General features: G+C 32.3%; 1 protein-coding gene across 1 annotated transcript in view; it reads right to left on the reverse strand.

The window, feature by feature from the left end:
• Positions 1-12612: 12612 nt before the first annotated feature.
• The window catches only part of RGS18 (regulator of G protein signaling 18), a 39933-nt gene continuing 28382 nt past the window's right edge, over positions 12613-24163 (reverse strand). Inside the window, exons 5-6 of the mRNA XM_002809685.5 lie at positions 17150-17316; positions 12613-14314 (exon numbers count right to left, since the gene is read on the reverse strand). Coding sequence (XP_002809731.2) covers positions 14057-14314; positions 17150-17316 — 425 coding nt within the window. The 3' untranslated portion in view covers positions 12613-14056. The remainder of the gene's footprint in view (positions 14315-17149; positions 17317-24163) is intronic.

Raw genomic sequence — 24163 nt, forward strand, 5'->3', positions numbered from 1 at the left:
ATATAATTCACATATCATACAATGCACCTATCTAAAATGTACAATTTTAAATCGTGATTTTTAGTAAATTCACAAAGTCATGCAATCATTATTATAACCAATTTTAGAAAGTTGTTATTATCCCAACACCACACACCCACCCTTGTACCCATTAGAAGTCACCCCCACCCCCACCCCTAGGCGGCCACTAAGGAACTTGCTGTCTCTATAAATGTGCCTATTCTGGACATTTTGTATAAATGGAACTATATAATATGTGGTCTTCTGTGAGTGGCTTCTTTCACTTTGTATAACATTTTCAAGTTTCATCTATATTGTAGAATAAATTAGTATTTCATTTTTAATCATGGGATAATATTCTATTTTATGGATATGCCACTTTTGTTTGTCCATTTATACGTTGATGAGCATTTGGGTTGTTTTCACTTGTTGACTATTATGAATGATGTCATTGTGAACATTCATGTACAGGTCTTTGTGTAGACATATATTTTCATTTTTCTTAAGTATATCCCTAGGAATTGAGTTGCTGGGTCATATGGTAACTCTGTATTTAACATTTTGATGCTGTAAATTTTTAAAGTCACTGTTAATTTTTGCTTAATAAAATTACCACAGACAGGAAGTTAAGGGTTAGGATAAAACATGGGTATTAGTGACTACAAAGCCAGTATTTTTTTCTTATTTTGCCAAAACTGTCTGGGTTCATATCCTTAAGGAACACATGGATTTCATGGAAAGGTGAATAAACAGCTAAAGTAATAGTAGCTTGGATATCACTACAATAATAATTATAACTTCATTAACACTTTATTTCATGTAATTCTTCTTGACAGCATCCTGGATTTTGGAGAGCTAACCTTGGCAAAATTAATTTGCCCTTCAACCACCTTTTGATCTCTCTGCACTCATCCTCCTAGAATGTGTCTCCTAGAATGTGGGAGAAAATGTTTTTCACAAAGCAGGAAAATGTTAAAAGAAAAACTAGAGAAAACATTGGCCATTACATGAAAGATATTTTCTTTCTAAATTAACGTTTGTTTATATTTGTTTTCAGAGGTCATAAAATTATTTAAAGTGTTAATAATTTTAATATGTATTAAATAGTTGTTCAGAAGTTTAAGTGTTTAGTGTCACACAAACTGCTTATAAAACAGTTTTTACTCGGCATCAATCTGCAAATCACAGTGGCAGTAGATGTTTCTGGAAATGTCAAATGCTTTCTGGTTTAAAATCACTCCAGAACACCAATAGTAGCTCGTCATTGACATTTTACTATTCCGCTGCAAGCTAAAGACAGATGGCTCTTTATATGTGTTATATGAAAAGCAATGTTCTTTTTAAAATCAAGTCATAGTAAGGTTTCACTCAACTTTTTGAAAAGGTGTGTGACTTCTTGTTTGCATGTTTTCCATTCTGAATTGCCACATAACTCAAGAGTTTTGCTTCTTTCAGTCTTGAAGTATGGCAGAAAGCAATTAGAAATAAGAATTTCAATATAAACATCATATCTTTTGGAGGCCTATTGGAATTAGTGGTAAAGCAATAATAGTGATTGGGTTAAACAATACTACAGTCTGTCGCCTGTCAGGGGAATTCTAAGTTTGAATATTAAAGTTTGTATTTTAATGTACTATACATACTACTTGAAAGTATAAAACTATAATTAACTATAAGTGTGACATCTGTTGAAATTAAGGTTAAAATGATGCTTATAAAATGTCATTGTTTTCCATTTTTAAGCACAAATCATTGCCTAGCATGTTTCAAAAGATGGAGGAAGATATTTGATCTGGTAAAGTAACTAAAAGTTGTCAGTTTTTAAATAAATAGGACACCATGGCAGTATATTTGGAGAGGAGTGATTTTGTAAGTATGATCATTAAAGTGGCTTTGTTAACAGCAATCCTCTTTTGCATTTGCAAAGTATGCTTCCTTCGAGAGGCTTAGAGTGCTTTTTTAATATCTTTGTACTGCTTCACAGTAACTGTGAAAAATGAAGCAAATCTCTCCAAAAATGTCATTGCAAAAAGAATTTTCTCTATGGGAATAAATGACCTAACATTGAATAAATAACCAAAAAAATCTATTGCTACCTTTATCTATCTCAAAGTGTGTAGTCAGATCAATGGTCCCATTGAACTTTGCATTAGTCTGAAATCATTTGATATATTTGATCAATTTTGGGTGTAACATTTTAAAAAGGAGTTGTCAATTATGTTTAATTTATCAGTTTGTGTATTCTCAGTACTTCTTATATGTGCATGATATATAAGAGTTGTTTAATACCTGAATTAAAATCAGATGATGACTGTATACATGCAGTAAGAGATGCAGAGGTTTCTTGAGGTTTAAAAAATGTATTAGTTTTCTCTCTATTGTTGTGTGACAAATTAATGCAAACTTATTGGTGGGCCAGAATTCTGGGCAGGGCTCAATTTGGTTCTCTGCTCAGGGTCTCATCAGGTTGAAATCAAGTTATTGGCCAGGGCTGTGTAACTATGGGAGTCACTATCCCATCACAGTTTGCTATGTAATATGACCAAAGCAAGCATGTGACTACCCAAATATGCACGTGTTAAGCCTGCACTCAAAGATATATGGTTGTAAGTCCTATAAACCAGGGAATGAGAATCCTGAGAAACTTGGAGGCCATCTTGGAATTCTGCCTACCATAAGAAGGACACACACACACATACACACAAACACACACACACACAAACACACATACACACATGCACGCACGAAGGCCGCATTTGAATTTTTTTTTCTGTTTCTTCACTGTTATCTCTTATTAGGAATAGAGATAAGGAAGAGGATTAAAAATTCTCTGCTAGTTGTAGTTCAGCTATCTGAAAATTGACTCCTTTGATGAAATAACATCTAACATGGATTGAATGCTTGTTATGTGCCAGACACTCTTAAATTTTAGCTACATTAGCTCATTTAATCCTACAAAAACTGTGTAGAAAATGTAACATTATTGTAACCTTTTTCATAGTTGAAAGATGTGAGGCACAAAAAAGATTAAGTTGTTTAATCAGGTTCAGAATGCTGGTGAGTGGCAACGATAGGATAATATGCCAAATATTTATTATATGCTCAATAAATGTAGTTATTATTTGATTATTATTTAGGATCATTAGAAAAGGAAATAGTATAGAATAACCTAAAGGACACAAACATTTTGCTAACTAGCACTGTTGGTCTTTTATATTAGAACTAGTGGAGGATTGTAGTCATCCTCATTCCAGAGAAGTACAAAATCAAGTTTGAAGAACTTCTAGTTCAAAATCACTTCTGTTTAGCAGTGCCCATGACTTCTGTTTAGAAGTTCCAGCACTGCCCACCTTCTCAGTGTATTGACTAAGGAAATGCAGGGAAAAAAAGACAAAATCTTATAATGATAAAAAAGAATTAAAACAGTATGGCCAACCACCACCAGGTAGAATCTTCATTATATTTAAGAAAGAAGAATGATGATGAAAAGCCTTCAGCCCAGGTTTGATTCAGTGGCATAACCTGACTTTGACCTCATGGAAAAAAGCTAACAAAAATAATGCGAGATGTGTTGTTTCTCTCAAAGCTTGATTTTGGTTTTTCCAAAATAAATAGCCACAATACTGTTTCTTTTCCTTGACTTCTACCCCGCTGTCCTCTGCCCTCAAATACTGATTGTATGGACATATTATGTTCATCTAAGCAGAGATAACAAAGCCCAACAAACAGCTAGGATTTGGAATCTGAATCAGGGTTGCTCTAGGGGGTGAAGAGGGCTGTAGAAGGAGAAAAGAAGCTGCAGCAGGCAGAGGTGTAAGAAATTTGATGCCCAAGACCCAATGCTACAGGAAGAAACCTGAGAGCAGAATATAACTTGCAATGTGGTTTTTCATACATTGCAGCAATTCAGATCAGCAGAGAAACATGCTCATGTCCATGAATTATTATAGGACTCATCAGAAAATTTTAAGACACTCTTTCACATGCTCAATACGGTTTCAGAAAATCTGACTTTCTTTGTCAAGAAATCAGAGAATTGCTACTTATTTTGATTTCAGGAGAGTAGGTTAGGTACCAGTTGAGACTGTAATTCTATGACAATTTTACTAAAATATTTTTAAGATAAGCAATGGATCAGCAGATGTCTGCTACACTATTGTGAATAAGAATGAAATTTTAATCTTGTTCAAATAGGTAAGCATGGGACATAGTCAATAGAGAAATGTGTATTGGTTGCCAGAGTTAAAAAATATTACTCATACAATTGATGAGATGCAAAGAGATAGCATAATTATAAAGTCGACTTGGAATTACTGGATTAGTAGAACTATTGGAACTGTGTTTGAAGTTGAAAACTTGCACTGATACATTTTCTGAAGCCAATTAACATATTAATGAGGTAATACAAAGGATTGTTAATTCTTAGAGTTTGTTATTATTCTACAGAACTGTCTCTTCATGTCTCTCAGAATGAGAGCATATTAGTTGACATCATCAAAGAAAAAGTTTGTTGTAATTGTTGAGTCATTCCTTATAATAATTGCTTTTATAGCCTTGAGGTTGGCTTTAAAAGCTTGAATTATGAATATTTCATATTATATTATTTTCATGTTCCATGTGCATAGCTCATGCAAATTAATTTTCTTATAGCTTCACACTGACCTTTACTTCACTGAAGGAAATTAAATTGTAAAATGAATCTGCTTGGGAAAATCTTTTTCAGGAAATATCCCTTCCTCTATTTTTGTAGAGGTTTAACAGAAGCCTTTAGCATTCCAAGTTATCAATCTTATTATACAATATAATGAAATAAAAATCTAGATATTTAATAAAAATATTTTTTTAAAGATTAAAATGAAATACTAATGTTTAAAATGTTGGAATACAGCAGAAATGAAATGTAGCTCTTACAATTAGCTCTTAATATTTTCAGGATATGAGGGTAATTTTCACAACATATACTGGCTTATTTGATGTTTTTCTAGGCTGTTTAAAATTGATAAAATACACATTAACATAGATATTCCATAAATATCTAAAAATCTTTAATTTGTATGTCCAATAATATATTTACTATGAAGAAATTAAAATATACCTTAAACACCTAGAAACAAAGCAGACATATTTTTTACATGTAGTTATACACAATAAGCTGTTTTTTGTCTTATCTGAGGATGGCTTTGAAGAACTTTTTACATCTTTGATGATTTCAGAGAGAAAATAGACTGAGGATTGTGTATTTTCTGTTCATAAAATCTCAACTACCTACTAAAATTCACAAATGTAACCTTACAATGGCTGGTGACACTGATGTCTTGTATACAAAAGAAGGGGAAAAACTTCGAGCTTCCCGTGCATCATTTATTTTAAATTCACTTTGCACTTTATTTTCGGAACTCTAAAATCATATTACATGCACATTGCCTCCTTTATCTAAACATTATGATTCAATTTTCATATTAAAGTGTTTTTCAATGTAACATTATGCATGGAACCAAAAATAGAACTCTGGTGTTTATTCTTACACCAAAGAATAGTTTTTTTTTTAATAAGCCAAATTTAAAGAGAATATGTTTATAAAGAGAGAGTCTATGGATTTTAGAATAATCTCAATAAACAATTAGTTTAGGAAGATGAAGCCTGAGAGATAAAATAACCAAATCCATAAAATCACGAGTATGAACACAGACTTGTTTACTGAATCCAAAGTAAAACAAAGACCTAATTAGTTCTTTAAGAAATTTCAGTTTTAAAAGAAGTAAAAGAATAATAATGTCTGAGGTAGTAAAACTGTTAAACTTGTTAACTTGAGGAGCTGTCAAATACAAAATATAAACATCTAATAATGGTTTAATAAAGTCTATGATGTCAGTTACATAAAATGTGTTAAAACACGTACAAAATTCTTTCTTATTTGAACACATTTTCATAGGGATTATAACTTACATTCAAATACTGTGCCAATTCTCTGGTTCTCCCAAAACCTCCCATCCCTACCCCAACCTCACTGTAGTATTTCTGTCAAAGCTTAAATTTAATTCTCTATAATTTGTTGCTTTGCTATATTTTCATAATTCTTTTTTATGTAGCACAATTTGAATTTTAAAAAAGAATGTTTATAAAAACCTGTAAAAGTGTCATCATAATTTTAAATTTGATATCAACCTTTTTTTGTTGTTGTTGATGTCAAGTCTGGTCTAAATCATTACTTACCCTTTGAAGGTACAGATACAAACCATTCTGTATCTTTGCCAAACAGTGAGCCATATAATGTGGAAGGGAAAAATTAACCTCTGTGCTCAAACTTACTAATATAATTTAAATGTTCACCTTTTATACTATTGATTTTAACCAGTGTTAGTAATTCTAGTATTTATTTTATAGATGAATTAGAATCTTGGAAACAAGCAAATACTAGATACTTTTCAGTATTTCAGTATATGTAGCATATATAAAACATTAAAGAGAAGCAATGAGGCATTTTATAAAACAAAAAAATAGATTAGCAGTGCCCATTGTTATAAAATTATTTAACCTAATATCTAAAAATGAAGGTGGCTTATGGTTATAAATGAACATAACAGACATATGAATACATATCTTTGGCTTTTAAAGCCAAAGACAGAAATAACTTGGTATTTAATAATTGAGTATTTATTCAATTAAATATGCAATTTTAACATAAAATGTATTATTCAGTATCTAAGTTCTTATAAAACTCTGAAAGTCTGAAATTATATGAACAGGACATATGTGTACGTATGTGACTAAAATTTTAATACGGTTGTGTGTCATGCATTATGTCTTACATTCAAATACTATCCTAATAAATATAATTAATTTACTTCATTTTTTCATGAAATAAAATTCTCTAAATGTTCACTCTCCCAAAGATCAGCATTCAGTTAAATGGTAGTGTTCTTAGTGTTTTATAAATAAAGTTTAAAAAAGTTAATTTTAATATAGTTTGCATTTCTTTCAATAATTATGTACGTGTATGTTTATGAACACATATAAGCATAACGTTAGCAAAAGTAAATTTCGAGGAAATAATGTAGTTTCATGTTGAGTTTTGATTAATGTTTAATTTCCATTAAAGTAAATGAGATAACTCTTGTGGCAGGATAATGAACATATCTAACATTTTGTTTTATTAGAAGAGAATCTTGATACTTTGTGGGTACTAATAAATTAATGGTTGATGAGAGGAATACATAAATGATATTGGTTGATATCTGAGTGACATTTGTACTCAAATTCTTTCTTTATTAATGTTTTAAATTAGTCTAGAAATGACTTCCTTATTCTGCTCTACAAAATGTGAAGGTTTGTTGGGACATGAGCTCTAATTTCCTTCCAGCACTGGTGTTTAAAGATGAAATAAAATTTTTAAAACTGCAGAGTGTCTTATTCAGCTCCCAGTAATGAAGTAGATTTCCCTTATCAGTAGAGTGGCATGCTCTTAATAGACAATTCAAATATTGCAAAACTTTTATTATTCAAAATATACCACAATGTGCATTATTTGTAATGAAACACTGCATTTTAGAACGATTACTATATCAATATTGTCTGTCAGTTTTTGGACTCTATTTTTTCTCATTCTTTATCTTCATATCTTTTATAATCCAATTCTTTAATATATTCTGTCTAGGATTTACCTCGAATATATAATCACTTTTCCATTTTGAGATTTGAATATGTTTTATTCTTAACTTCGATCTAGTTCTAGTGCATATTGATACCATACAATACATTTTAAAAAATAAGTATTTTTTCACACATTAATACTATCTTTAAAGCTTAATTTTTGTAATTAATATAATTCTATGAAAATTGATATTCATATTCATAATCCATTGTTTCGATGACAAAAATTTGTAGATTTTTAAAATATTAGAAGAATATAAATGTTAAAATGTTTATTTCTAGAATGAAAAATTAGACTTCTTTTTTAGTCAACTTATGCTCCTCATGTTAACTCTTCAATATGTACACTGTATAACCCTTTATAAAAACCATGGGATGATTTTAGAGTAGAGATCGTGGTTCAGAATATTTTCACTTTTCTGTAATCTTTTTTCCAGAATATATACTTTTTTTTATTGCCAATATATATGTCCTTGAAATTAAAGGATTTTCCCCATGTAACCTTTTTTGTTACGTTAAAGATCATTTAGACATGTGTCAATCATTTGTTGAAAAATTAGCTTTGAAATATTATCATATGCTATAGTAGTTACTTAACTCTGTCTCTAGAGATGTGTTTGCTGACTCAGCCATTCAAGAAAATGGGACTTTCTATCTAAAATACTCTTAAGTTTCTAAAGGCCTCAGAGACTCTGTATGAAAAATGAGAAAAATGAACATGAAATGGCTCTCTCTTTTTCCTCAGAAAGATAACGGCAGTTGCTGGAGTGAACTCCATCAATAATTTGCAACATTCAGTGATCAAAATAATGCTTATTTTTACGTGATTTTAGAAGCACTACAACTACTATTTTATTGATTTCTCCAATTACTATTATCAGTTATTTATAATCCCAGTTTTCTCATAAAAGTCTTCTGAATGATATAAGTGTTGTCTTATTACATCACTCCAAACACTTCCCTAAAGACTTTCTTTAATGAGGAAGAAATACTGATATTCCACAGCAGAGAAAATACACTCTTACCCAATTGACTAAGAAATGATTATAATAATTATATATTACCTTTCAAAAATCAAACTCTGCGTGTGTGTGTGTGCGCGCGTGTACGCGCGCACATGCTCCTGCGTGTGTAGCACACTGAAAACTTCTTTTATTTACAAATTTTTGTCAAAGTAGCTGCCTGGAGAAAAGATAAAACAGACAAAAGACAACAGAAGAAAATATATGGTGAGGTGATTACTAAATAAAAAATATATAATGGGACCAAACTGCAAGATTAGTGTTCCCTTCATGATCATGCAAACTTTTTTAGATAATGTGTTTATTATATTTTTCAATAGAAGTGTTTAAGAATAATACAAATAAATAGAATTTCATGAGTTGAATCATGATTTTCCAGTGAACTTATTTAGTTGTCTCAGTTATCATACATATATAATCTTTTGGTTGATACTCATTTATCAGTATCTCTTAATATTCTTTCACAATTCCATCAAAAATTTACTTCCAAAGCCTCTATGTTAAATAATTTTCTGTTAGTATAACTTGAATACATTTCTGGCAGCTTGCATTCTAATGTGAGTGATGCTCATTTATGAGATCAATTCTGGTTTCTAGAGATTATTTTAAAGCAGATTTGAATATGAATATAGCAATTTAATACCTAATCCCATACTATAAAATATACTCATACATATTGTGAAGGCACAGCAACATGACTCTGCTGTTTAGCTACGTTGCATGAAGTTGTCTTGCCATTTCTTAGACACAAGGATGTCAAGATATATATGAATGTTTCACATGTCACAGTGAAATGACTGATTTTTGTGTTTGCCTACATAAGAACACCATTCATTGTAATACTACAATGATAGCCTTTACATTATTTTATTTGTCTTTGTGTCACTACTGTTCCATATAGTGACTGGGACAGAGGTGAAGCATGGCAAACATTTGTTGAACTACAGGACTCTACGATTAAATAATGATAAATGAAGTATAAGATATTCCAAACTATGGATTATTAAATACATTTATTCCTGCTATCATTGATACTGATTTGATCTCACTTGGATTCATGTTTCTATATTTCAGTTTCTTCACATGTAACAACAGTTCCATGTTGAAAAAATGATTGTTGGGTTTTACATGTTGATGGCAATCTTTCCTAATGTTTTTTATTCACTTTCTTGCTCTAGTAAATAGCACCTAATAAAAAGAATTTTGACATTTTTTAGTGGATCAAAATTTAACAATGATTCAGTCTTTATTTTTCCCACAATTGTTATCTGTTTGTTACAGATAGATAACAAAATCAGAAATAATAAGACTGTAGACAAACTATCTAAAATTTAATACTGTTATTTTAGCAAATGTCTGAAGTTTGAAAGAGCTGCTTTGCTTATTACTTCTAAAAGATTCATTTCTACTCTACAAAATTTAGTAGGTAAGATTCCAGGTAAATGTATATATTAACTATTAAATAATTATGTCTTTAAAAACACAGCTCAATCTGATTTTTAAAAAATTTTCCAAATGTAATATTTTACTACCTGTGCTGCTAAATTTGTATTGTTTCCCAAGTGATTTAATTTTTTAAATGTTTCTTAAAACTTGTGTTTTTTCATCTTCAAAAGATGTTTCTATAATTGGTTGATTTATAGGGCAACATCAATAAAATGAGATGACCAAAAAATCCAAACCCATAATAAAATGTATTTATATATACGTACACTTTCAGTTCTTCTTTTGTTTTATAAAAGATGCACAAAGATATGTAAGTTAGTGAATCTTTTGTATTGTCCTTAAATAAATGAGGAAATTAGTTACTTAACTCCTAGTTTCAAAAGATAAATGGTAATCTGCACAATTGGTCGTAGAAGGATTTGGTATTTGGGATACATAAGAAGAAAAGTTTAAAACATGGCTTTCAGCTGCGTATTGCAGAATGCAAACTTTATCAGAGAATATACCATGAAGAGAGTTTTTCTTTCTTTCTCTTTCCCTGTCACTCCCACTGTTAAATTCACTTTTGAATGCCCAGAAGCTAGCAGTAGCAATCACATGAAAGTGTTCAATAAATACTTGTTCATTTATTCAAGTTATAGAACATGAGTTTTGATAAGTTGTAAGAACTTTTACTTTCATTGTTGAAAAGGCTTCAAATGACATAGCTAAACAAACGTGGTTACATCTTGGTAATTTTTTTTCTTTTTTAGACAGATGATAAAGAGCCAGGAAATTAAATATAAGACCAGTCAATGTGGCACAATGAAAATAAATTAGTCTTTTTAAATGTAGTTAATGCCACAGCTAAGGCTTAGCATCTGATGAGGTGGGACGGGGAGGGTATACATCTTCACCATGCTTTGCCTTTTTTTTCCTCTTAAAGAAGAGCTGCACTGCACATAACTAAAAAGCTAAGGGTTTTTTTAAAAAAGCTTTTTCTTTAGAAAAATGCTTATGCTTAAAATGTTCCCATATTTTAATTTAGCTAAAATATCATTTTTATGAAGTGCAAATTATAAAAGTTTTGATGAGAGCAATAGTCATCCCCATACTTTAGTCAAGAAAAGTCTCATTATTCTCAAAGATATTTTTTGATTTGTAACAAGACATTATTAGAAAAATTTATATTATAATTAAAATGTGGTACTTAAACACAGGGAATAATTTCTAAAATCCATCCACACAGTAAAGTCAATTAATACTGTGGTTGGCACTTTGCAAATATTTACAATTTAATCACCATAAGAACATTGTGAAAATTTTATTCCAATATTACAAATAAAAATTGAAGATAAGAATTTAGGTAGCTTTCTCAACAAAGTACATTTGGTAGCTAGTAGAGATAGAATTCAAATAAAAATGCACCACATATTGAAGACTTTACTCTTTGCTGAAATACTACTCTGACTTCCTTATAATACTTCCTTTTGATTTCACTTGACTTTGCGGTCACTTATTGAGCTTTTATTATGTACATAACTTGACAGCCTAGGTATTTACTATTGCTTATGGGCTTCAAAAAATGCCCCAAATTATCTAGTTCAACCCAATTTTATTTATCATCCATTACTTTAAACACATTGTTATCATACATTTGACTGGTCAAAAAAAAATCAAGCTCTATTTCCTGTGGCTTCTTTCCTTTCATCTATTTCTGGGTTTTCTATAATCTTGTGCCCTATTATTAGACAAAAATCCCATGTTAATTTTTAGTCTTAAGTTTTCCTTCATTAATTATACTTATTTGCCTCTTTTCCTTACTTGGATACAAGTCAAGAGTTGCTTCAGAGAATATCAAGTGAACAAATTAGAATTAATGAGTGTGGAGACCATAAAGAATACTAGAAAGTGTGAGTCTAGATCACACTTTCTTTCAGGATTTCTAGAACACTAGAAATCCCGAGTCTTTATCTTAAAACGAACGTGGATGGAAGAGTCCTTAGAAGTTATATAAACTTTTGAGGATCCCACATCCAATTAGGGAGCTCGCACACTGGGCTTCCAAGTCTAGTTTCAATTTGTATATTTTGCCATCATTCAGCCAACACTCAGTGCTTTCTGTGCATCTGTGCTTGGCTACTTTCAGTTGTCCAATTATTTATTTTGTTTCTGTATTTGTCCATGTTGTCTCCTCCAGAGAGTGCAAACTTTTTGAAGTCAGTCATTAATTTTATGAAGAAGTCCTGGTGTGTTTTTGAAGCATCTCATTGAATATTTCATAATTTAACGAAGAGATCAGATGATTTTGAACAGTATTATATACGGAAAAGCTACATGATACATATTTGTGGTACCAGAACAATGCTATTAAAATCAGCCCATGTTGTTGCTGATGAGATTGCAAAGTTTGTATCGAGTCTTAAGTCTGTATATGAAACAATTAAATTTTATGGAAAGAGACTGCCACAGAAAAAGAAAATAGGAATTAATTAAGGAAAACATAAAAATCACCTTTTTAGTTGATTTTTGAAACACAAGATACTTTGTTTTTTTATTCGCAACAATTTAAACAACTGATATAGCATTAAGATCAATGATACTATAACTCAATTATTACTTTCTATCCCAATATTACTCTAAAAGAAGAAAATGTTTATTCCTTATTACATAATAGGAAGGATAATCAACATTCGGTCAGAGCTTTTATTGTCAGATAAAATTAACTATATGAATGAAGTTAAAAATATTTATTACTACAAATGATCTAAAGTTTTTACATTTTACATTTCAACTAACATTATATTTCCAAAGCCTAATGCATGGCATTTTTAAATACAAATATTTACAGACCATGTAACACACATTAAAAATTAAATATGTCTTTAAAACAGTGACATATAGATGTGTTAGTATAATCTTATTTCAATAATAATTACTTAAGGAGATTTGTTTAACAAGAACATAATCAATGAGATAACACTTTCTGAATATGAACCAATGCGGCAGATGCCCAAATCGCCAGGGCCTTAGACTCCTTGCTTCTTCCCCTCATCTCATTTCTGATTTCTACCCCAATTTTAAAGGGCCAAACATGAGACATCCTGGGCAAAACCTCCTCTGGTTTTTATTCTAGCCATTGATGGTGTAATAGTTTAGTAGCAAGTTTTCTTAGCAGGTGATAAGGTAGTCTACTCAGTTACCTACCTGGAGATATGCAAAATCTGGTCATGTTTCTGTGACCAACAGAAGTACTTCATATAACTGGGTACATCCATGTTCACTTAGGAATGAGTTCAAATGTGGATCTTATTCTCAGTCATTAATCTAGATTATATTTAATCTGAAGTTCTGTAGAGATGAATGTGTCTTCACAAAAGTTCCTCTTGCTGGCTTATAACTAGAAGTGATATTACGATATTACTATTCTTGGGACAGGGTTAGTAGTAACCCAGTAATAAATGTTCTTCCTCTCCCATTGTAAGAACCAGATCACTTCTACACTATTACCAAAAAAAAAGAGAACATTCATTATGAAAAATGCTATCTGAACATTTGGATATCTGAGTATTATTATGTTTATATAACACATATTATGCTGCTTTGGTAAAAAATCCCAACTAGATTTTTGTTTGAACTTTTGACAACTTTGCAAAAGCTTAACTGTTACTTAACTCTACAATCTTATAAAACATTATTACTTTTTTTGTACTGCCTTTTGATTAAGAAATAAGTTTTTTTGATTATAAATGGAATGACATCAAATAGAAGGTTTTACAGAATATACTGGCAGATACTGTATATATTTTGTTAGCAAAAAGTTTTGTTTTTACATTTTTAAAATAATTTCATATGACATATTTCAGTTTAAAGGATGGGACCAAATCTTAACATAAACATGTGATATGTTAGAAGCATATGTATAAGTTTGTCATAAAAATGAGCAAAATCAATTTTCTTTATAACCAAATGGCAACATCTGATTGTACATCTTGGAATTCATTGCAGGTAAATGAGCGTGATCGTCTCCTAAGATTTATTGGTCTCTGAGGTCTTCCTTCCATCAAGTCTAAATAGATGTCAGATTTCAGAAAACGTGTATAACTGTCTTGTTCCATGAGCTGATACACTCTGCTTTGTGCAGCATCAAAACTGTGGAGGGTAGGTTGAGTAATGCTGTTTGTAACGACTTCTTTTGTGTGAAAATCAAGGTTAACCTGGATAAACAGAAAAAAAAGTGTGATTATAGTTAATATGCTTATATAAACAACTTTGAGAAACAGCACAGGACTGATGCAATGTCGGAGTGGGCATAGTGGGCTTAGAAGCTCATATAGTTTGGATGTGTGTAGCCTGCCCAAACCTCATGTTTAATTGTAATCCCCAGCATTGGAGGTGGAGCCTGGTGGACAGTTATTGGATCATGGGGGTGGATTTCTCATGAATGGTTTAGCACCATCTCCTTAGTGCTGTCCTCACGATAGTGAGTGGCTTCTGGCAAGATCTGGCTGTTTAAAAGTGTGTGACACCTCACTCTCTCTCTCTTTTGCACCTACTTCTGAAATGTGAGATAACTGCTCCCCCTCTGCCTTTTGCCATGATTGGAAGCTTCCTGAGTTCTTCTCAAAAGCAGATGCTGTTAGGCTTCTTGTATAGCCTGCAGAACCATGAGCCAATTAAAGTTATTTTCTTATAAATTACCTAGGCTCAGATATTTCTGTTTTTTAGCATGTATCAAAAACTTTATTCTTTCTGTGGCTGAATATTCCATTCTATAGGTACACCACGTTTCATTTATCCATTCTTTTGTTGGTAAACAATTGGGTTGTTTCCACATTTTGGTTATTGTGAATAGTGCTGTTGTGTTTGTTGCAGTGCAAGAATGTCCTAATATAGATGCTTGGGTATTTTCCTCTATTCTTGACTAGCATTTCATCTGTTTCTTCTCTCCTGGAATTCCTGGTCCTTCTTACTCTCTATGAATTTAGAATAATGGAATATTGAACTGCTAAAGATCATAGAAATAATTAAAGCATAACTCATTTTCAAAATAGGTAACTAAACCTCACAGAGGTTAAATTATTTGAGTCATGGGAAAAATGAGTTGGGGCATCTTTGAGATTTTAATGTGGGGCTTCTCTTTATTTCAGTGCTCATTTCATTATGTTATGATGATTTCCTCCAAGCAAACATATGCTGTAGTATGAATGTCTTTTAAAGATATAAAATTCTTTCATGCCTTGTATCATAGCACTGCATATATATCTGGTTCTGATGGTGGTTAGGTTTTCAGGTAGGGGCTTTCTTTCCTCTTGTCCATAACACAATACAACTAGCTGCCTTTTTATAAAAAAACTATGTAAAACGTTGGTTTTTGGAGAAGCACTATTTATAAAACACGTATTAGAAACTTTGAAGCTCTACTTAATTAATATTTTAGGGCAGTCAAGTCATATTTGCTAGTCTTATACCCATTTTAGCAATTGTATCACACAATTACTTCACATTGAGTTTGGAGTAAAAGAAAATCTCAATTGTTTTCCACTTGAAAACTTTGCTAGTTAGGTTTACCTCATCTCTCTATTGTAAGATTTTTCTTTTAACCTGTCTTTAAAGTAGCCCTAAAGCAAACAAAACTCTGTATAAATAGATGAGCCAAAATTAAATTGGTATATGATGCAAACTTCTTGATGTCTCTTGACTTCATCACTTATAGAAATCTTTAGTTTCTATGAGAGGTTGCTTGTGCTAAAGTGATTACTATGAATAAGTGAATGAATCTAAATGTTGCAATTTATCATATTCACTCTTAGTCTAGAATGAAAATAACTCTGAAAAGTGACTCTAATTGTACTTTTCCTTCTGTGATAGTATCTTACAATGTCTTCCATTTGTATGGATAAATATGTATAAATAATTATCTTCCCTCCAGCAACATCATGAACATTCTGGTAGAATGTATGAGGGTACAAATTTGATAAAGACAGATTATCTAAAAAATTTAGCTCTGAATTGACATTTCTCAAAAACCACATAAAGTGCCATTTTGGACAAAATATTCAACATCATTACCCATCAGGGATATGCAAGTAGAAACCATAATGAGATACTAACTCCCTTCGGTTAGAACGGCTTTTAATGAAAAAGACAAAAAATGACAAATGTTGGTGAGGATGTGGAGAAAGGGAAACTCATGCATTGTTGGTGGGCATGTAAGGTAGTTCAGCCATTATAGAAAATAGTATAAAGGTTCCTCAAAAATTAAAAATAAAACTATCACACGATCCAGCCATTCTACTTCTAGGTATACATCTAAAGGAATTGAAATCAGCATGTTAAAGAGATATCTACACTCCCATGTTTATTGCAGCATTATTCACAGTATCAAAGAGCTGGAATCAACCTAAATGTCCATCAAAGGATGAATGTATAAAGAAAATGTGGTACATATGGAACACTATCGAGGTATTAAAAAACAAAGAAACTCAGTCATCTGTGGCAATGTGAATGAACCTGGAGGACATTATGTTAAGTGAAATAAGCCAGGCACACAAAAATAAATACTACATGATCTGACTTGTATGTGGAATCTAATAAAGTTGCTCACATAGAAGTAGAGAGCAGAATAGTGGTTACCAAGGGCTAGGTAAGGTAGGAAGGATGGGAGGATAGAGAAAGGATGGGTCAACAGGTACAGAGATAGACAGGAAGAATAAGTTCTGGTGTTATATTACCTAATAGGTGATTATAGTGAATAATAATACATGGTATATTTCAAGATCGCCAGAAAAGAACATATTGAATATTATCATCACAAAGAAATGATAAATGTTTAATTTGATGAATATGCTAACTCTGATTTTATCATTATACAATGCATACATATATTAAAACATCACACTGTATGTCATTAACATGTATAATCATTACATGTCAATTATAAATAAAATTAATAAAAATAAGTTGGGAAAAATATCATTCACAATTTAAAAATAAAATTATTAAAAAATTTTGAAAGCAATTATGCATTTTTACAGTTATCTTTACTGTACCTCTTTTGGAGCATCAGTCTGTATAAATTTCTCATATATTGCTTTTGCTTTAAGGTGAATTTGTTGAGGTCCCTTGCTTTTCTTGAAATCTTCACAGGCTATCCAAAATTCAATATTTTCCTCACTGAATTCAGTTTTAAGAAATCTGGTAAAAGCCTCTAGTCCATCTATCAAGAAAAGAAATACTATAACTATAAAATAGTATTAATGTTGGAAACATTTACTGATTGATAATAAAACATAATTGCAAATATTAACAGAAAACCTACATCTTCCCTCTAATGCAGCACTGCAGCACACATCTTGCACAATATACATGAGAGACCCTCATGTAGTTTTCACAACTATAAAAAGAAAGTATTATTCCCACTGAAATAAGGCCAGTATCTCACTCAGGCTTAAGTTTGACTTTAGGCCTAAGAGTAAGAGGGACCCCCTACAGTGGACCTCACTTTATGTCTCTTTTATCCATTCCCCTCCCAGAGTGTGAGGGGTGATTCCACAGAGTCAAGAAGCCATTACAGTTGGAACAGATCCTACCTACTTCTACACCATGCCTTTGGTATTCAGGATCTTGAGATTCCCTGACTAAAAGCTCTATGCTTCCAGCATTTACACAGCCTTTTCTCCAAGTCCATCTACCAAAAACACACTGACTCACTGGTATTTATACCCTTAGGCCCAAGTATGAACAAGGCTTCAATTTGCAGGCTGGAGTGTGTACTCAAATGTGCAAAGAGCTGCTCACAGTGTGAAACCAAACCATGGGGGAAAAGAAAAAGGTGGTAGGTCATGTTTATAGAGTGGAACCGTTCAGTGTCTGAAAATTTTAAATTCAAACATAATCTTCCAAGTGGCTTACAAAGTATATTTGTCAAAGCAGAAGGATAGCAAATATATTTTAAAGTTATTAGTTTCTATAGCTCCTAAGCATTTAGACATACAGCATGGAACCTCTTTTTCACTTTTTGTCTTGCTACATAAATGTTAGGGGCAGGTATCAAGTCTTGTGGAAGACTGTCTGGGCTCAAAATAGTGTTCATTTAGTTACTATGTGGCCCTGAGCATATTACCTTTTCTTTCTGTGTCTTAGTTTTTCAGTATTTAAAATTAAGATAATAATGATCCCTACCTGATAGGGCTGTTGAGAGAATTAAATGTGTTAAAATACACCAAGTGTTTGGAACAGTAAGGGGAACATTAAAAACTCCATAAGGGTTTTAGTAATGGTGGTTGTGATGATGATGGTGATCCTGATAATTTTTATTTAAGGCTCACTAAGATGACATTTACATAACTAAAAAAGTGGCAGACTTTGGATTCAACCTTAAGACAATGTGACTTCAAAACTGGGCTCTTTCAACTATCTTTTTTAACTCTATTTATTTTTAAGCCTTGTAAAAGTTAAACTTTTTTATTTTGAGAAAATTATAGATTTACATGAACTCCTAGGAAGTTCCTAGGAGAGACCCCATGTACTCTTTATCCAGTTTTCACCAGTGTAACAACTTGGAAAACTACAGTGAAATATCACAGCTAGGATAGTGACATTAATTAATGTAATCAAGATACAGAAAGTTACAAGTATAACACGTTGCCCTTTTACAGCCACATGTACATCTCCCCACATGTAATTTTTTTTAACTCCAGGGAACCACTAATCTGGTCTCCATTGCTATAATTTTGTCAATTCAAGAATGTTATATAAATTAAATCATGTAGTATATGTTGTTTCAGATGTTTCTATTTTCCACACAGCCTGATTCTCTGGAGATTTATTCAGGTTGATGAATGTATCAATGGTTTGTTTCTCTTTGTTGCTGTATTATATTCCATGATATGGATATACTATCATTTGTTTAACCATTCTGCCATTGAAGGAAACATGGGTTATTTTTTTTTCAGTTATTACAAATAAATCTGCTATACACATTTGTGTATAGTTTTAAAAAAATGAACACAAGTCTTTATTTATCTGGAATAAATTCCAAGGAGTGAAATTGCTTGGGTGTATGGTAGTTGCACTATAGAAATGTTGAGGGAAGGGAAATATGTTCCTAATGGATTTTTCAGATAAACTTTCTCAGAATAAATCACATTTGAGTTGGATTTAAATGAGTTTTAGCAATCTTTCTTTAGATTCACTCTCACTCTCTAGTTATAGCCCATTTCTCTTTCTGCTCTCCTTATGTAAGTTATTGCATAAGGAAATATCATGAGTCCCATCTGGACTTCCCACTTGGCAGCATCTGATAATACTGACCCCCTCCTTTTTCAAATACTCTTCCACATAGGATTGTAGGATGCCATATCTCCTAGTTCGTACTGGGTGATCGTTTCTTTGTGTGTTGTCTGTCTAGGTTTAACTCCCTCTGTTCCCCATTAAATGTGCTATTTGCTAAAATTCTGTCCTTTGCATTCTCCTTTTCCTTCTTCTTTCCTTTATCTTCCCTATTTGCCCATCTTCTCTGACATTTTTCCTGAACTCCTTTTTTCTGACCTTCAACTGTACTTTGTGCATATTGTTAACACCTGTAGACAAAATGAGGCATTAGAAACAATTCTGAAAAACAATAAAGCTTTTGTTTTACATGTTGATATCATTAAAATATTTTAATCTTCTTGCAAGAAATTATTTTTGAAATCATAACTTCAAATATTCCTCTAGCTACTGACATATCTTTTCTCCTTACAGATATAAAATCTTTGATTAAGTTTTCTACACTTAGTCTCTTAATCCCCTCTATCTCATTTACTTTCCAACACACAAAAATATGGTTTATATTCAACACTTTACTTAAATTATTTTTGCCAAATTGACTTAATGTTATAGTTAGTGAACATTTTTTTTCCGTCCATATGTTATTTCATCTCTCCACAACAGCAGGCACGGTAGAGAATTGCCTGTAATTCTCCTCAATGGCAGCTAAACTCCAGAGTTTCCTATTACACCTCTTGACTATTGCATCCCCAAATCCTTCTCAGTTTATCCTTCTTCATCTTTCCCTTAAACTCATTTCCTGAAAAATTACTTCAACACCCAAATACAATCAATATGCAGATGATTCTTAGAACTTATCTCAGTAGTCATTCAGGAGCAGGTTGTTCAGTTTCCACCAAAAGCAATGGCAACAAAAGCCAAAATTGACAAATGGGATCTAATTAAACTAAAGAGCTTCTGCACAGCAAAGGAAACTACCATCAGAGTGAACAGGCAACCTACAAAATGGGAGAAAATTTTCGCAACCTACTCATCTGACAAAGGGCTAATATCCAGAATCTACAATGAACTCCAGCAAATTTACAAGAAAAAAACAAACAACCCCATCAAAAAGTGGGCGAAGGACATGAACAGACACTTCTCAAAAGAAGACATTTATGCAGCCAAAAAACACATGAAAAAATGCTCACCATCACTGGCCATCAGAGAAATGCAAATCAAAACCACAATGAGATACCATCTCACACCAGTTAGAATGGCAATCATTAAAAAGTCAGGAAACAACAGGTGCTGGAGAGGATGTGGAGAAATAGGAACACTTTCACACTGTTGGTGGGACTGTAAACTAGTTCAACCCTTGTGGAAGTCAGTGTGGCAATTCCTCAGGGATCTAGAACTAGAAATTCCATTCGACCCAGCCATCCCATTACTGGGTATATACCCAAAGGACTATAAATCATGCTGCTATAAAGACACATGCACACGTATGTTTATTGCAGCATTATTCACAATAGCAAAGACTTGGAACCAACCCAAATGTCCAACAATGATAGACTGGATTAAGAAAATGTGGCACATATACACCATGGAATACTATGCAGCCATAAAAAATGATGAGTTCATGTCCTTTGTAGGGACATGGATGAAACTGGAAATCATCATTCTCAGTAAACTATCACAAGAACAAAAAACCAAACACCGCATATTCTCACTCATAGGTGGGAATTGAACAATGAGAACACATGGACACAGGAAGGGGAACATCACACTTCGGGGACTGTTGTGGGGTGGGGGGACGGGGGAGGGATAGCATTGGGAGATATATACCTAATGCTAGATGACGAGTTGGTGGGTGCAGTGCACCAGCATGGCACATGTATACATATGTAACTTACCTGCACATTGCTCACATGTACCGTAAAACCTAAAGTATAATAATAATAATAATAATAATAAAAATTAAAAAAAAAAGAACTTATCTCAAGCCTCTTTTTCCTGAGCTCCAAGTTCATATCAACCAACATGTGAAAAACATCATTGAATTGACCACTGAATTAGTCATATGAACGGTGCATTTATCATCTTTACCCAAAACCTTCCCTGCATACATTTTCCATTTAATGACGCTATCCACTCAGGGATGTAAACGGGAACCCTGGCATTTATTCTCAGGGATATTTAATTTTCCCCTTATCTCACACATAGCTGATAATCAAATCTCAAAAAAAATTCCCCTTTCATATATCCTACATCTGTCTTTTTATTTTTGTGCAATCTGTAATTACTTTTATTTAGACTGAAACTATCTCTGACACAAATTATTATAAAAACCTCCTAACTGGTGACCCTGAATTTAGGTTTTCCTTGTCTCTTCCTCCAACCTCCAAGAGTATTATCCACATTCTCATCAGTAATATCTTTCTGCAGTACAAATTTTATTATGATTCTTCACCATTTAAAATTTCCCAATAGTGTTCATCTCTTCCTACTATGTTTTTACACTGATTTAAGCTCCACTCACAGAGAAACATGTATAGTTGCATTCATGTGCCATGTTCCTGAATCTCTTAGTTTTAGCTCCTGTTGAGAATACTTTCCCTTCCTATTCTAAATTCATAAAGCAATTTTATTAATCTAATCCATACAGCCTATATTCATTGAGGTTGAAATTACATTTCATCTTGTCTGGAAAGACTTCACCAATCTCTAAAGAACGAGGTGGGTGTCCTTCATATATGGCCTTCTACTGTGCCGGGTAAACTTAAAATATTGTACTGCAGTTGCCTGTTAACTTTTGTTTTCCAGGCTACACTGTAACATATATAAGATTCAGACCCTTGTCTAACTTGTCACCAAATTTCTAGTACCCAACATGAGAAATAACTCAATAATTATTTAATAATACTAAAATAAATTATCAACAAATAATTGAATTAATTATAAAAATACAGAATTATATTAAAAAACATGAAACAGCTCTAGGAAATATTTTGTGTATTAAATGAAATATCAGACCTATCATATTTACAACAGATATGGATGATCAGAGCTGGTAACATAAAAAAGCAAAAAAAAAACAAAAAACAAAAATCCACAAAATTTTGTCCTATTGTGAATATGGACAAAAATATGTAATTAAAAATATACTAGTTTATTAAAAAAGTTAATTCTTAGCTTGATGACATTAAACATTTAATTAATATTCTAATTTCATGCTTGGCAAGCAAAATTTTTAATACATTTTGGCTGCTTCTTTGGTCATATGAAAAGGTAGAGAAATGGCTATCGGTGACAGTTTTATTTGTGAATCTATATTATTAGTTTGGAATTTAACCTCATGAGTTTTGCCAATGTGAGCCTTCTACTGAGAGATGGGTCCTTCCTGGCATGCTAACAAGATGACAGCATCAATTTTGAGAACATGTGAAGCTGGAGTTTGTGGTAAATGCCAGTCTATATAACTTTGGACAAGCTGACAAACGTTTCTGGAGGTACACTGCTCTCTGTTGGATATCACTATGAGTTATTGAAACATATAATGTATTCCTTACTTTGTTCAACTATTTTATTAAATATTTTTGTTTGCATCCTGAACTCCCCACTGAATAACTCATTAATTCATCGAAACAATATTGATCACATGCTGTGTTCCAGACACTGGTCTAGGTACCAGAGACCAGCAGTTTCAGAAGCGGACAAAGCCCTTGATTTGATATTTAATCTATAGAGCACTACCTTAAATAAAAGAACATATTACTACTAAACTATTAAGAAGAGGAGAGTCATTACAAAGTAATGAGAACCAGACTTGTCCTCCTACCACAAATAACAATAAAACTAGAAAAAATATTGAGGCAGTAGTTTTCTTTTTTTTTTTTTTTTAAATTGATTTGTTTAAATGAGAATAAATGCTATTTTTCGCAATTCAGTATTTCTTTTTTTCTTTTTTTTTTTTTCAAATTTTTTTTTTCTTTTTTTTATTATTATTATTATTATTATTATTATACTTTAGGCTCTATGGTACATGTGCACAACGTGCAGGTAAGTTACGTATGTATACATGTGCCATACAACTGGCAACAGATAAGAAGAAAAACACATGAAGTGAGTGCTAGGTTTGTTCTGGCTTTCTACCTGGGGGCATTTTTAAGACTGGAATGCATGAAGACGGAGCCTAACCACATGAAGAAGCCTTGCTGAATTGAGGAGGCAGAGATAAGAGTTTGGGCATTATGATGTATTTGGAATTTGTGGGTCAGGCTACTGAAAAAAGGAAACATGCAGAAGGGTGTGGGACAGTTTGAGTGACTTTGTACCAACTTGTTCCCTCTTTTTTGTCACTTGTAGTTCTCAAAAATAAATGTACAATGTGCTGACAATGCAACACCTGAGATAAGAGAAACTGCCCAGAATAACCCTGCTCTGTTCCTTTGTCACCCCAAAATAGGATCTTCTTTGACACTTTAGCCCAGGGATACCTGTAGTCCCTCGGACATAAAAACCAGGACAGGCTGCTTTCTGGGATCCCTCAGCTGCCATGCAATTGGAACATCATAGACAAAATTTAATTCACTCTTAGCAGCTTTCCTGAGTGTTGAGGGGGCAGCTCATTATGAATACTAGGCTTCTAGTATCCCTTGCTGCCTATTTTCAAGTACTAAAGTTGCTTTGCCTAACTAGTTGTATCAGTGTTCTATCACAGTAGATTTGTGCAAGTAATCAAAATTGTAGCCCAAGATATAGGGGGCTTAATTGGTAACCAGTGCAGAGTGAATCTGCTTTATAAGGGGACC

Source organism: Pongo abelii, chromosome 1 (genome assembly GCF_028885655.2).
Source record: "Pongo abelii isolate AG06213 chromosome 1, NHGRI_mPonAbe1-v2.0_pri, whole genome shotgun sequence".
Lineage (NCBI taxonomy): Eukaryota > Metazoa > Chordata > Mammalia > Primates > Hominidae > Pongo > Pongo abelii.